At 46.4% G+C, this 11,339-nt stretch overlaps 2 protein-coding genes across 2 annotated transcripts in view; both read right to left on the bottom strand.

Moving 5' to 3' along the window:
* Positions 1-3,686, bottom strand: part of LOC109886862 (cilia- and flagella-associated protein 47) — a 49,731-nt gene extending 46,045 nt beyond the window's left edge. The window contains exons 1-6 of the mRNA XM_031813326.1: positions 3,274-3,686; positions 2,364-2,576; positions 1,649-1,749; positions 1,408-1,563; positions 941-1,107; positions 781-857 (exon numbers count right to left, since the gene is read on the bottom strand). Of these exons, the coding sequence (XP_031669186.1) occupies positions 781-857; positions 941-1,107; positions 1,408-1,563; positions 1,649-1,749; positions 2,364-2,545 (683 nt within the window). The 5' untranslated portion in view covers positions 2,546-2,576; positions 3,274-3,686. The remainder of the gene's footprint in view (positions 1-780; positions 858-940; positions 1,108-1,407; positions 1,564-1,648; positions 1,750-2,363; positions 2,577-3,273) is intronic.
* Positions 3,687-3,811: 125 nt separating this feature from the next.
* The window catches only part of LOC109876695 (cilia- and flagella-associated protein 47-like), a 31,334-nt gene continuing 23,806 nt past the window's right edge, over positions 3,812-11,339 (bottom strand). Inside the window, exons 20-24 of the mRNA XM_031813237.1 lie at positions 7,433-7,580; positions 7,195-7,280; positions 6,024-6,213; positions 4,487-4,575; positions 3,812-4,310 (exon numbers count right to left, since the gene is read on the bottom strand). Coding sequence (XP_031669097.1) covers positions 4,110-4,310; positions 4,487-4,575; positions 6,024-6,213; positions 7,195-7,280; positions 7,433-7,580 — 714 coding nt within the window. The 3' untranslated portion in view covers positions 3,812-4,109. The remainder of the gene's footprint in view (positions 4,311-4,486; positions 4,576-6,023; positions 6,214-7,194; positions 7,281-7,432; positions 7,581-11,339) is intronic.

The following is an 11,339-nucleotide window of genomic DNA, read 5'->3' as shown; positions in this document are numbered from 1 at the left end:
TGAGGTTTACCTTCTGAGAGAGCGTGGTAGAGAGATGAGGTTTACCTTCTGAGAGAGCGTGGTAGAGAGATGAGGTTTACCTTCTGAGAGAGCATGGTAGAGAGATGAGGTTTACCTTCTGAGAGAGCGTGGTAGAGAGATGAGGTTTACCTTCTGAGAGAGCGTGGTAGAGAGATGAGGTTTACCTTCTGAGAGAGCGTGGTAGAGAGATGAGGTTTACCTTCTGAGAGAGCGTGGTAGAGAGATGAGGTTTACCTTCTGAGAGAGCATGGTAGAGAGATGAGGTTTACCTTCTGAGAGAGCGTGGTAGAGAGATGAGGTTTACCTTCTGAGAGAGCGTGGTAGAGAGATGAGGTTTACCTACTGAGAGAGTGTGGTAGAGAGATGAGGTTTACCTTCTGAGAGAGCGTGGTAGAGAGATGAGGTTTACCTTCTGAGAGAGTGTGGTAGAGAGATGAGGTTTATCTTCTGAGAGAGTGTGGTAGAGAGATGAGGTTTACCTTCTGAGAGAGCGTGGTAGAGAGATGAGGTTTACCTTCTGAGAGAGCGCGGTAGAGAGATGAGGTTTACCTTCTGAGAGAGCGTGGTAGAGAGATGAGGTTTACCTTCTGAGAGAGCGTGGTAGAGAGATGAGGTTTACCTTCTGAGAGAGCGTGGTAGAGAGATGAGGTTTACCTTCTGAGAGAGCGTGGTAGAGAGATGAGGTTTACCTTCTGAGAGAGCGTGGTAGAGAGATGAGGTTTACCTTCTGAGAGAGCGTGGTAGAGAGATGAGGTTTACCTTCTGAGAGAGCGTGGTAGAGAGATTGGGTTTGGTCCACGGGGCCAGCCAAACTGACTGAACCACTTCTGTACGGCCTGCAAGCAATCAAGCAATCACATTTAGCTATACAGCCTTTGTTCTATCAGCAGTTGTCGCAGAGTGATTTACCAGTTGTTACCTGCAGGATGCTGTGGTAGTACAACCCCTCCTCTGAGTCCTGCCCTGGAAACACTGGTATACCCTGTTGCTGGTCAGTCACACCCTCAGTCTCCTTCTGGGGCCAGTCCTCCTTCCCTCTAGGTCCTGGTCCTGCACTCCCAGTCCTACTCCTGCTGTCTCCAGAGTCTGAGGACAGGTCAATATGTTTGATTCAGCTTGGAATGGGCACTTTGGGGTTATTATTTGTGGATTGTGGTAGTGGTACCTTTGTAGGGGGAAAACCAAGTTACGGCCCCAGTACTTCACCGTACTTCACATACTGTATTTGACCAGGTCTGGTGTGTAGCAGTGTAGCTGTGGAGGTGTGTCTCACCAGAGGTGGAGTGATTACTGGTGGAGGAGAGGAAAGCGAAGGTGGAGGAGGAGGAAGTGTAGCGAGAGAGAGGGCTGGGGGAGTAGCAGTGTAGCTGTAGAGGTGTGTCTCACCAGAGGTGGAGTGATTACTGGTGGAGGAGAGGAAAGCGAAGGTGGAGGAGGAGGAAGTGTAGCGAGACAGAGGGCTGGGGGAGTAGCATGGCTGTAGCACCGCCTTCCCTGTCATCTGAGAGGGCCCTGATTCGCCGCTGCAACCGCTCAGATAACCTGAGTGACAACCACATGGACCAGTTAGGGTGGGGGGTGGAAGAACAGAGATACTTAGATTAGTAGACAGGACAGCAGGACGTACCACTCTTGAGGACTATCTGCTGCTCAGAGCGGTGCAGAGCCAGGTAGGGCCACACTGTCAACAAACTGTTATCTGCTGTAGCACAGACCTCCACCCTGAACCTGAAGAGACCGACAGATAGGAGAGAAATTAATACATCATGTACAACTCTGGACTAAGACAGGAGAGAGAGAGGAGGAGAGAAATTAATAGATCATGTACAACTCTGGACTAAGACAGGAGAGAGAGGAGGAGAAAGAAACAGAGAGAGAGAGAGAGAGACAGAGAGAGAGAAAGAGAAGGAAACAGAGAAAGGTCTAGAGTGCAATAGAGAGAGAGATAATGAACAGTATGTAAATATTCACTTTATATATTATCTACCTCACTTGCTTTGGCAATGTTAACACATGTTTCCCATGCCAATAAAGCCCTTGAATTGAATTGAATTGAGAGAGAGAGAGAGAGAGAGAGAGAGAGAGAGAGAGAGAGACAGAGAGAGAGAGAGAGAGACAGAGAGAGAGAGCGAGAGAGAGACAGAGAGACAGAGAGAGAGAGAGAGAGAGAGAGAGAGAGAGAGAGAGAGAGAGAGAGAGAGAGAGAGAGAGAGAAAGAAACAGAGAGAGAGAGACAGAGAGAGAGAGAGAAGGAAACAGAGAAAGGTCTAGAGTGCAATAGAGAGAGAGATAATGAACAGTATGTGTGGCTGACTGGGATGAGGTTTCCTAAGTATCCGTACCTGTTGTTGAGGTGGTCCAGGAATGTGATGTGTGAGCTGAGGTCCAGGGGCTGAGGGGAGCAGAAGGTCACTGTGCAGCTGATAGGGGTCTGGGGCTCTGTGTGGGTCTTGGGAGGGACGGTGCCGTTGTGGGGCAGGCTGACTGAGAGGGTCTTCACCCGACTGCCATCCTTCAGAACCATCTCCTCCACCTCCACACGCAGACAGGAACCACTAGGGTCAGAAGGCAAAGGTCACAGAGGTGAGAATGGGACTGTATTACACTATATGGGATATTAATATATGACTCTATAATGACTCTATAACGACTCTATAATGGGACTCTATAATGGGACTCTATAATGGGACTCTATAATGAGACTCTATAATGGCTCTATAATGGGACTCTATAATGAGACTCTATAATGGGACTCTATAATGGGACTCTATAGTGAGACTATAATGGGACTCTATAATGGGACTCTATAATGAGACTCTATAATGGGACTCTATAATGGGACTCTATAGTGAGACTATAATGGGACTCTATAATGGGACTCTATAATGGGACTCTATAGTGAGACTATAATGGGACTCTATAATGAGACTCTATAATGGGACTCTATAATGGGACTCTATAGTGAGACTATAATGAGACTCTATAATGGGACTCTATAATGGGACTCTATAGTGAGACTATAATGGGACTCTATAATGGGACTCTATAATGGGACTCTATAATGGGACTCTATTCTGTATTATTACTGTATGTAAATGCAGATCTGTTTATCTGGAGCTGTAACACTGCTGGATCAGGTTATAAATACACAGGCCACCTATCAGAGCATAGAGATCATTACTCTACTACAGTAAACAGTCAGTTAGTGGGTGGAAGCCCATCATGACAGGCAGGTGGATGGGTGGTACATACCTGGGGTACCCGGTGGGGAGCAGGAAGAGGGTGGTGGTGGAGGGTGTGTCCAGAGGGACAGGGGTGAGGAGGACTCGAGGGGGGAGGAAGGTGATGCTGGGGGGGTGAGGGGTGGCACTGAGAGACAGCACCCTGTAGGGGTGAGGGGCTCCCCCCTCCTCAGACAGAAACAGAGGGAGGGACACCTCGATCTGACCCGCTGTCACTGGTAGAAAGAGTGAAGATGCAGAACAAAACACTTACAGAACCTCCATGAAATCATTCAGTAGCAGCAGGACCCATCTAAACATAACACTCCTTTGGAGGTCGGAAAACCTGAACCTGAGTGGTGCAAAGGTCTAAGGCACTGTATCTCAGTGCTAGAGGCGTCACTACAGACCCTGGTTCGATTACAGGCTGTATCACAACTGGCCGTGATTGGGAGTCCCATAGGGCGGCGCACAATTGGCCCAGAGTCGTCCAGGTTTGGCCGTCATTGTAAATAATAATTTGCTCTTAACTGACTTGTCATGTTAAATAAATAAATGAACTTTGGAGTGTTTATTATAATTATTATATTAACTGTCCACCAAATGTGAGCTCTGAGGGTGAGGTGAGAGAGGGGTTAACCTGGTGTGACTCTCTCAGGAGAGAGGGAGACAGTGACCGAGGTGAGAGAGGGGTTAACCTGGTGTGACTCTCTCAGGAGAGAGGGAGACAGTGACCGAGGTGAGAGAGGGGTTAACCTGGTGTGACTCTCTCAGGAGAGAGGGAGACAGTGACCGAGGTGAGAGAGGGGTTAACCTGGTGTGACTCTCTCAGGAGAGAGGGAGACAGTGACCGAGGTGAGAGAGGGGTTAACCTGGTGTGACTCTCTCAGGAGAGAGGGAGACAGCGACAGACACACACTGCAATGGCTCCAGTGTCCCAGCGGTAGGACAGACAGTGAACAGCCCCTCATTGCTGCTGGTGCTACTGCCCCCTCCTGGTGTTACTGCAGCGCTGCAGTCAATCCTCCAGCTCAGCCTCTTGTCAGACACGTTACTCAGCTCTACGGTCTGGAGACAACAGAGGAGAAGAGCTTCCAGCTGGTTGTAGCTCAGCCCAACAACACACAAACTGCCTCTCAGTTGGGAACATCAAGCTCTTTCTCTCTGCCAGCCATGAGAAACATCTGCCATTCAGAATCTACCTGCTTTAGTAGTTGGTGGAGTGGTGAGGTGACAGTAGCTACCTGAGTTTGTGAGGTAGTAGTGACTGAGCTAAAGGGCTCCAGATCAAACTGGAGACTTGATGGGGACATCTCCAGCGGGACACACAGGGCTGAGGGACACACAGGGACAGAATATCTTAAGTGCTAATTACACAGCTCCTAAACCACTCTTATCTTCAACCTATTGTCTTATCACAGCTCCTAAACCCCTCTTATCTTCAACCTATTGTCTTATCTCAGCTCCTAAACCACTCTTATCTTCAACCTATTGTCTTATCTCAGCTCCTAAACCACTCTTATCTTCAACCTATTATCTTATCACAGCTCCTAAAACACTCTTATCTTCAACCTATTATCTTATCACAGCTCCTAAACCACTCTTATCTTCAACCTATTGTCTTATCTCAGCTCCTAAAACACTCTTATTTTCAACCTATTGTCTTATCTCAGCTCCTAAAACACTCTTATTTTCAACCTATTGTCTTATCTCAGCTCCTAAACCACTCTTATCTTCAACCTATTGTCTTATCTCAGCTCCTAAAACACTCTTATTTTCAACCTATTGTCTTATCTCAGCTCCTAAACCACTCTTATCTTCAACCTATTGTCTTATCTCAGCTCCTAAACCACTCTTATCTTCAACATATTGTCTTATCACAGCTCCTAAACCACTCTTATTTTCAACCTATTGTCTTATCTCAGCTCCTAAAACACTCTTATTTTCAACCTATTGTCTTATCTCAGCTCCTAAAACACTCTTATTTTCAACCTATTGTCTTATCTCAGCTCCTAAAACACTCTTATCTTCAACCTATTGTCTTATCTCAGCTACTAAACCACTCTTATTTTCAACCTATTGTCTTATCTCAGCTCCTAAACCACTCTTATTTACAACCTATTGTCTTATCTCAGCTCCTAAAACACTCTTATTTTCAACCTATTGTCTTATCACAGCTCCTAAACCACTCTTATCTTCAACCTATTGTCTTATCTCAGCTCCTAAACCACTCTTATCTTCAACCTATTGTCTTATCACAGCTCCTAAACCCCTCTTTACTTCAACCTATTGTCTTATCTCAGCTCCTAAACCACTCTTATTTCAACCTATTGTCTTATCTCAGCTCCTAAACCACTCTTATCTTCAACCTATTGTCTTATCTCAGAGCCCTATGGAATGCTGAGTGTGTAGTGTTATTACTGTCTAGTACACTGCAGGGACAGAAACAACATAGCACATTGTGAGGTCATATGGAGTCTTACAAGTATTGGAAACAATGTTGGATGTGGATACAGTGGGAACATGTAGGTCTGAGAAAGTGTGATTTCATTGATGTTTGTGGAAATGTATGTAAATGTTAAGTTGTTTCTTGTTTTTGTCTGTTGTTTGTTTACTGTCAAGGAAAAGCATCAAGAAAAGTTTTATAAAAAAAAAAATATATATATATATATATATATTAAGTATACTGCAGGGACAGAACATCTCAGTCCATCTGTTCAGGCCAATGGTTCAGGCAGGCAACTGACACACTTTCTGACCCCGTATCTCCACCCCTCTAACCTGTGGCCTGCACCCTGCGTGATAGCGTCTCCATGGCGATGGGCAGCGGGCGCGGGGTGACGATGTGTTGGTCCCGGGAAGAGGAGGACTTGGGGACAGAGTTGGGAGGGACGGAGGCGGAGGAAGAGGAGAAGGGAGGCATGCCCACACCGTTGACCGTCACAGGCAGGTTGAAGTCATACGCTGCCACCTGCAGGACAAACACAGGAACTACCGACTGATAGAGATGGGATGGGGTTTGGGTCAGTTCAGTTTGGTGTAATGGTGAGGTTAGGATCATGATTATGGTGGGGAGAACGTATCCTTGATGTCTCTGTGTTCAGGGAAAATGTCTATTATAAACACAGATGTAGGTGGAGTACTGTGGAAGGTGGTTGATGTGTTGGTGACTAATAGACACAGATAGATGTAGGTGGAGTACTGTGGAAGGTGGTTGATGTGTTGGTGATTAATAGACACAGATGTAGGTGGAGTACTGTGGAAGGTGGTTGATGTGTTGGTGATTAATAGACACAGATAGATGTAGGTGGAGTACTGTGGAAGGTGGTTGATGTGTTGGTGATTAATAGACACAGATGTAGGTGGAGTAAAGGAGGAAGGTGGTTGATGTGTTGGTGATTAATAGACACAGATGTAGGTGCAGTACTGTGGAAGGTAGTTGATGTGTTGGTGATTAATAGACACAGATGTAGGTGGAGTACTGTGGAAGGTGGTTGATGTGTTGGTGATTAATAGACACAGATGTAGGTGGAGTACTGTGGAAGGTGGTTGATGTGTTGGTGATTAATAGAAACTGATGTAGGTGGAGTACTGTGGAAGGTGTTTGATGTGTTGGTGATTAATAGACACAGATGTAGGTGGAGTACTGTGGAAGGTGGTTGATGTCTTGGTGATTAATAGACACAGATGTAGGTGGAGTACTGTGGAAGGTGGTTGATGTGTTGGTGATTAATAGACACAGATGTAGGTGGAGTACTGTGGAAGGTGGTTGATGTGTTGGTGATTAATAGACACAGATGTAGGTGGAGTACTGTGGAAGGTGGTTGATGATTAATAGACACAGATGTAGGTGGAGTACTGTGGAAGGTAGTTGATGTGTTGGTGATTAATAGGTGAAAATGAGTATAGATGAGGGATAATGAAAACAGAGGAGGGAGGACGGAGCCCTTACTTGTTTAGGGGAGAACACCAGGCAACACTGGGCAGTCTGCTGCCCCTGTAAATCCATCACAAACACGTCTGGCTCCTGGCTCGTACCTGTAACACACCAACACCTGGCTCTCAATATTAGGCCTCCAGTTTAGTAATCCATACATCTAAATTGAACTAGGCTGACAGTTTATGACAGTCTATCTTCTCAGAGCATTTCAGTCACAGTCAATGTGTCTATCAATCAATCAAATACATACCTGCAGAGTGTGGAGGGAGGTGGATGGTGAAGTCAGTGTGTTCTGACAGGTCAAACTGGACCCGGGCCAGGGCAGAGGATCGGTTCCTCAGGGAGAACGGAACGCCACGACTGGAACCAGAATACACCCCGTGGAACAGGAAGGATTTCTGAGAGGAGGAGGAGGATAACAAAGATGGAGAGATGTTTCTGAGATGAGGAGGAGGATAACTAAGATGGAGAGATGTTTCTGAGAAGAGGAGGCTAACTAAGATGGAGCGATGTTTCTGAGAGGAGGAGGAGGATAACTAAGATGGAGAGATGTTTCTGAGATGAGGAGGAGGAGGATAACTAAGATGGAGAGATGTTTCTGAGATGAGGAGGAGGAGGATAACTAAGATGGAGAGATGTTTCTGAGACGAGGAGGAGGAGGAGGATAACTAAGATGGAGAGTTGTTTCTGAGAGGAGGAGGAGGAGGATAACTAAGATGGAAAGATGTTTCTGAGATGAGGAGGAGGATAACTAAGATGGAGAGATGTTTCTGAGATGAGGAGGAGGATAACTAAGATGGAGAGATGTTTCTGAGAGGAGGAGGAGGAGGATAACTAAGATGGAGAGATGTTTCTGAGAGGAGGAGGAGGAGGATAACTAAGATGGAGAGATGTTTCTGAGACGAGGAGGAGGAGGATAACTAAGATGGAGAGATGTTTCTGAGATGAGGAGGAGGATAACTAAGATGGAGAGATGTTTCTGAGACGAGGAGGAGGAGGATAACTAAGATGGAGAGATGTTTCTGAGATGAGGAGGAGGATAACTAAGATGGAGAGATGTTTCTGAGATGAGGAGGAGGATAACTAAGATGGAGAGATGTTTCTGAGAGGAGGAGGAGGAGGATAACTAAGATGGAGAGATGTTTCTGAGATGAGGAGGAGGATAACTAAGATGGAGAGATGTTTCTGAGATGAGGAGGAGGATAACTAAGATGGAGAGATGTTTCTGAGAGGAGGAGGAGGATAACTAAGATGGAGAGATGTTTCTGAGATGAGGAGGAGGATAACTAAGATGGAGAGATGTTTCTGAGATGAGGAGGAGGATAACTAAGATGGAGAGATGTTTCTGAGAGGAGGAGGAGGAGGATAACTAAGATGGAGAGATGTTTCTGAGAGGAGGAGGAGGAGGATAACTAAGATGGAGAGATGTTTCTGAGACGAGGAGGAGGAGGATAACTAAGATGGAGAGATGTTTCTGAGATGAGGAGGAGGATAACTAAGATGGAGAGATGTTTCTGAGACGAGGAGGAGGAGGAGGATAACTAAGATGGAGAGATGTTTCTGAGAGGAGGAGGAGGAGGAGGATAACTAAGATGGAGAGATGTTTCTGAGACGAGGAGGAGGATAACTAAGATGGAGAGTTGTTTCTGAGAGGAGGAGGAGGAGGATAACTAAGATGGAGAGATGTTTCTGAGAGGAGGAGGAGGATAACTAAGATGGAGAGATGTTTCTGAGAGGAGGAGGAGGATAACTAAGATGGAGAGATGTTTCTGAGATGAGGAGGAGGATAACTAAGATGGAGAGATGTTTCTGAGATGAGGAGGAGGAGGAGGATAACTAAGATGGAGAGATGTTTCTGAGAGGAGGAGGAGGAGGATAACTAAGATGGAGAGATGTTTCTGAGATGAGGAGGAGGATAACTAAGATGGAGAGATGTTTCTGAGACGAGGAGGATAACTAAGATGGAGAGATGTTTCTGAGAGGAGGAGGAGGATAACTAAGATGGAGAGATGTTTCTGAGAGGAGGAATATTTAAGGACCGAGTTGAATGTTTTGTTTTCTGACTGTGGCAAAAAAACAGCCTTCAGAAAATGAACAGGTCTGCTCTGTTCTGCTCTCTGAAAATGAACAGCACAGCTCTGTTCTGCTCTCTGAAAATGAACAGGTCTGCTCTGTTCTCTGAAAATGAACAGCTCAGCTCTGTTCTGCTCTCTGAAAATGAACATCTCAGCTCTGTTCTGCTCTCTGAAAATGAACAGCTCAGCTCTGTTCTGCTCTCTGAAAATGAACAGCTCAGCTCTGTTCTGCTCTCTGAAAATGAACATCTCAGCTCTGTTCTGCTCTCTGAAAATGAACAGCTCAGCTCTGTTCTGCTCTCTGAAAATGAACAGCTCAGCTCTGTTCTGCTCTCTGAAAATGAACAGCTCAGCTCTGTTCTGCTCTCTGAAAATGAACATCTCAGCTCTGTTCTGCTCTCTGAAAATGAACAGCTCAGCTCTGTTCTGCTCTGGAGAGGGAGGATCCAGTTAAAGGAGAGGGAGGATCCAGTTAAAGGAGAGGAGGGATCCAGTTAAAGGAGAGGGAGGATCCAGTTAAAGGAGATGGGGGATCCAGTTAAAGGAGAGGGAGGATCCAGTTAAAGGAGAGGGAGGATCCAGTTAAAGGAGAGGGAGGATCCAGTTAAAGGAGAGGGAGGATCCAGTTAAAGGAGAGGGAGGATCAGGTTAAAGGAGAGGGAGGATCCATTTAAAGGAGAGGGAGGATCCATTTAAAGGAGAGGGAGGATCCAGTTAAAGGAGAGGGAGGATCCAGTTAAAGGAGAGGGAGGATCCAGTTAAAGGAGAGGGAGGATCCAGTTAAAGGAGAGGGAGGATCCAGTTAAAGGAGAGGGAGGGTCCAGTTAAAGGAGAGGGAGGGTCCAGTTAAAGGAGAGGGAGGATCCAGTTAAAGGAGAGGGAGGATCCAGTTAAAGGAGAGGGAGGATCCAGTTAAAGGAGGGGGAGGATCCAGTTAAAGGAGAGGGAGGATCCATTTAAAGGAGAGGGAGGATCCAGTTAAAGGAGAGGGAGGATCCAGTTAAAGGAGAGGAGGATCCAGTTAAAGGAGAGGGAGGGTCCAGTTAAAGGAGAGGGAGGATCCAGGTAAAGGAGAGGGAGGATCCAGTTAAAGGAGAGGGAGGATCCAGTTAAAGGAGAGGGGGGATCCAGTTAAAGGAGAGGGAGGATTCAGTTAAAGGAGAGGGAGGATCCAGTTAAAGGAGAGGGAGGATCCAGTTAAAGGAGAGGGAGGATCCAGTTAAAGGAGAGGGAGGATTCAGTTAAAGGAGAGGGGGATCCAGTTAAAGGAGAGGGAGGATCCAGTTAAAGGAGAGGGAGGATTCAGTTAAAGGAGAGGGGGATCCAGTTAAAGGAGAGGGAGGATCCAGTTGGATCCAGCTGTAAGCGTGGCCTGCCCTCTTCAAAGCCTGCGTGGCCCAGCAGCTCATTCTACAGAGCCCAGCAGCTCATTCTACAGAGCCCAGCAGCTCATTCTACAGAGCCCAGCAGCTCATTCTACAGAGCCCAGCAGCTCATTCTACAGAGCCCAGCAGCTCATTCTACAGAGCCCAGCTAAGGGGCTGAGACAAACACTCCAAAGGAAAACAGGTCAATTCTGATTTTCTTTTAAAGAACTCCCCATTGCAAAAAGGAAACAGGACTACTCACACACAAAAAGTAGTCTATTTCTGTGTGTGAACCACCTGCTCATTTGAAGGCAGTAAACACCACCACATTCATCTTGTTCTGTTGGAAAAGGGGTTTCCATTCATTTCAAAACAGGAAGCAGCAGACTTTGTTGTTATGATAAATTGGTACAGATTGTTTGTTTTCCACAACTCAGCAGAAAAGGACTAGAGACTCTGCTGTAGTGTGCTCCTGACAGGGCATATTCAGGACACGCTGTTATGCTCTGCTGTTCTGTGTGTTTCGTACACACACACACACACACACACAGACAGACAGACAGACAGACAGACAGACAGACAGACAGACAGACAGACAGACAGACAGACAGACAGACAGACAGACAGACAGACAGACAGACAGACAGACAGACAGACAGACAGACAGACAGACAGACAGACAGACAGACAGACAGACAGACAGACAGACAGACAG

Source organism: Oncorhynchus kisutch, unplaced genomic scaffold (assembly GCF_002021735.2).
Source record: "Oncorhynchus kisutch isolate 150728-3 unplaced genomic scaffold, Okis_V2 Okis05a-Okis16b_hom, whole genome shotgun sequence".
In the NCBI taxonomy this organism is placed as follows: domain Eukaryota; kingdom Metazoa; phylum Chordata; class Actinopteri; order Salmoniformes; family Salmonidae; genus Oncorhynchus; species Oncorhynchus kisutch.
This window is presented reverse-complemented; position numbering and strand designations above follow the sequence as displayed.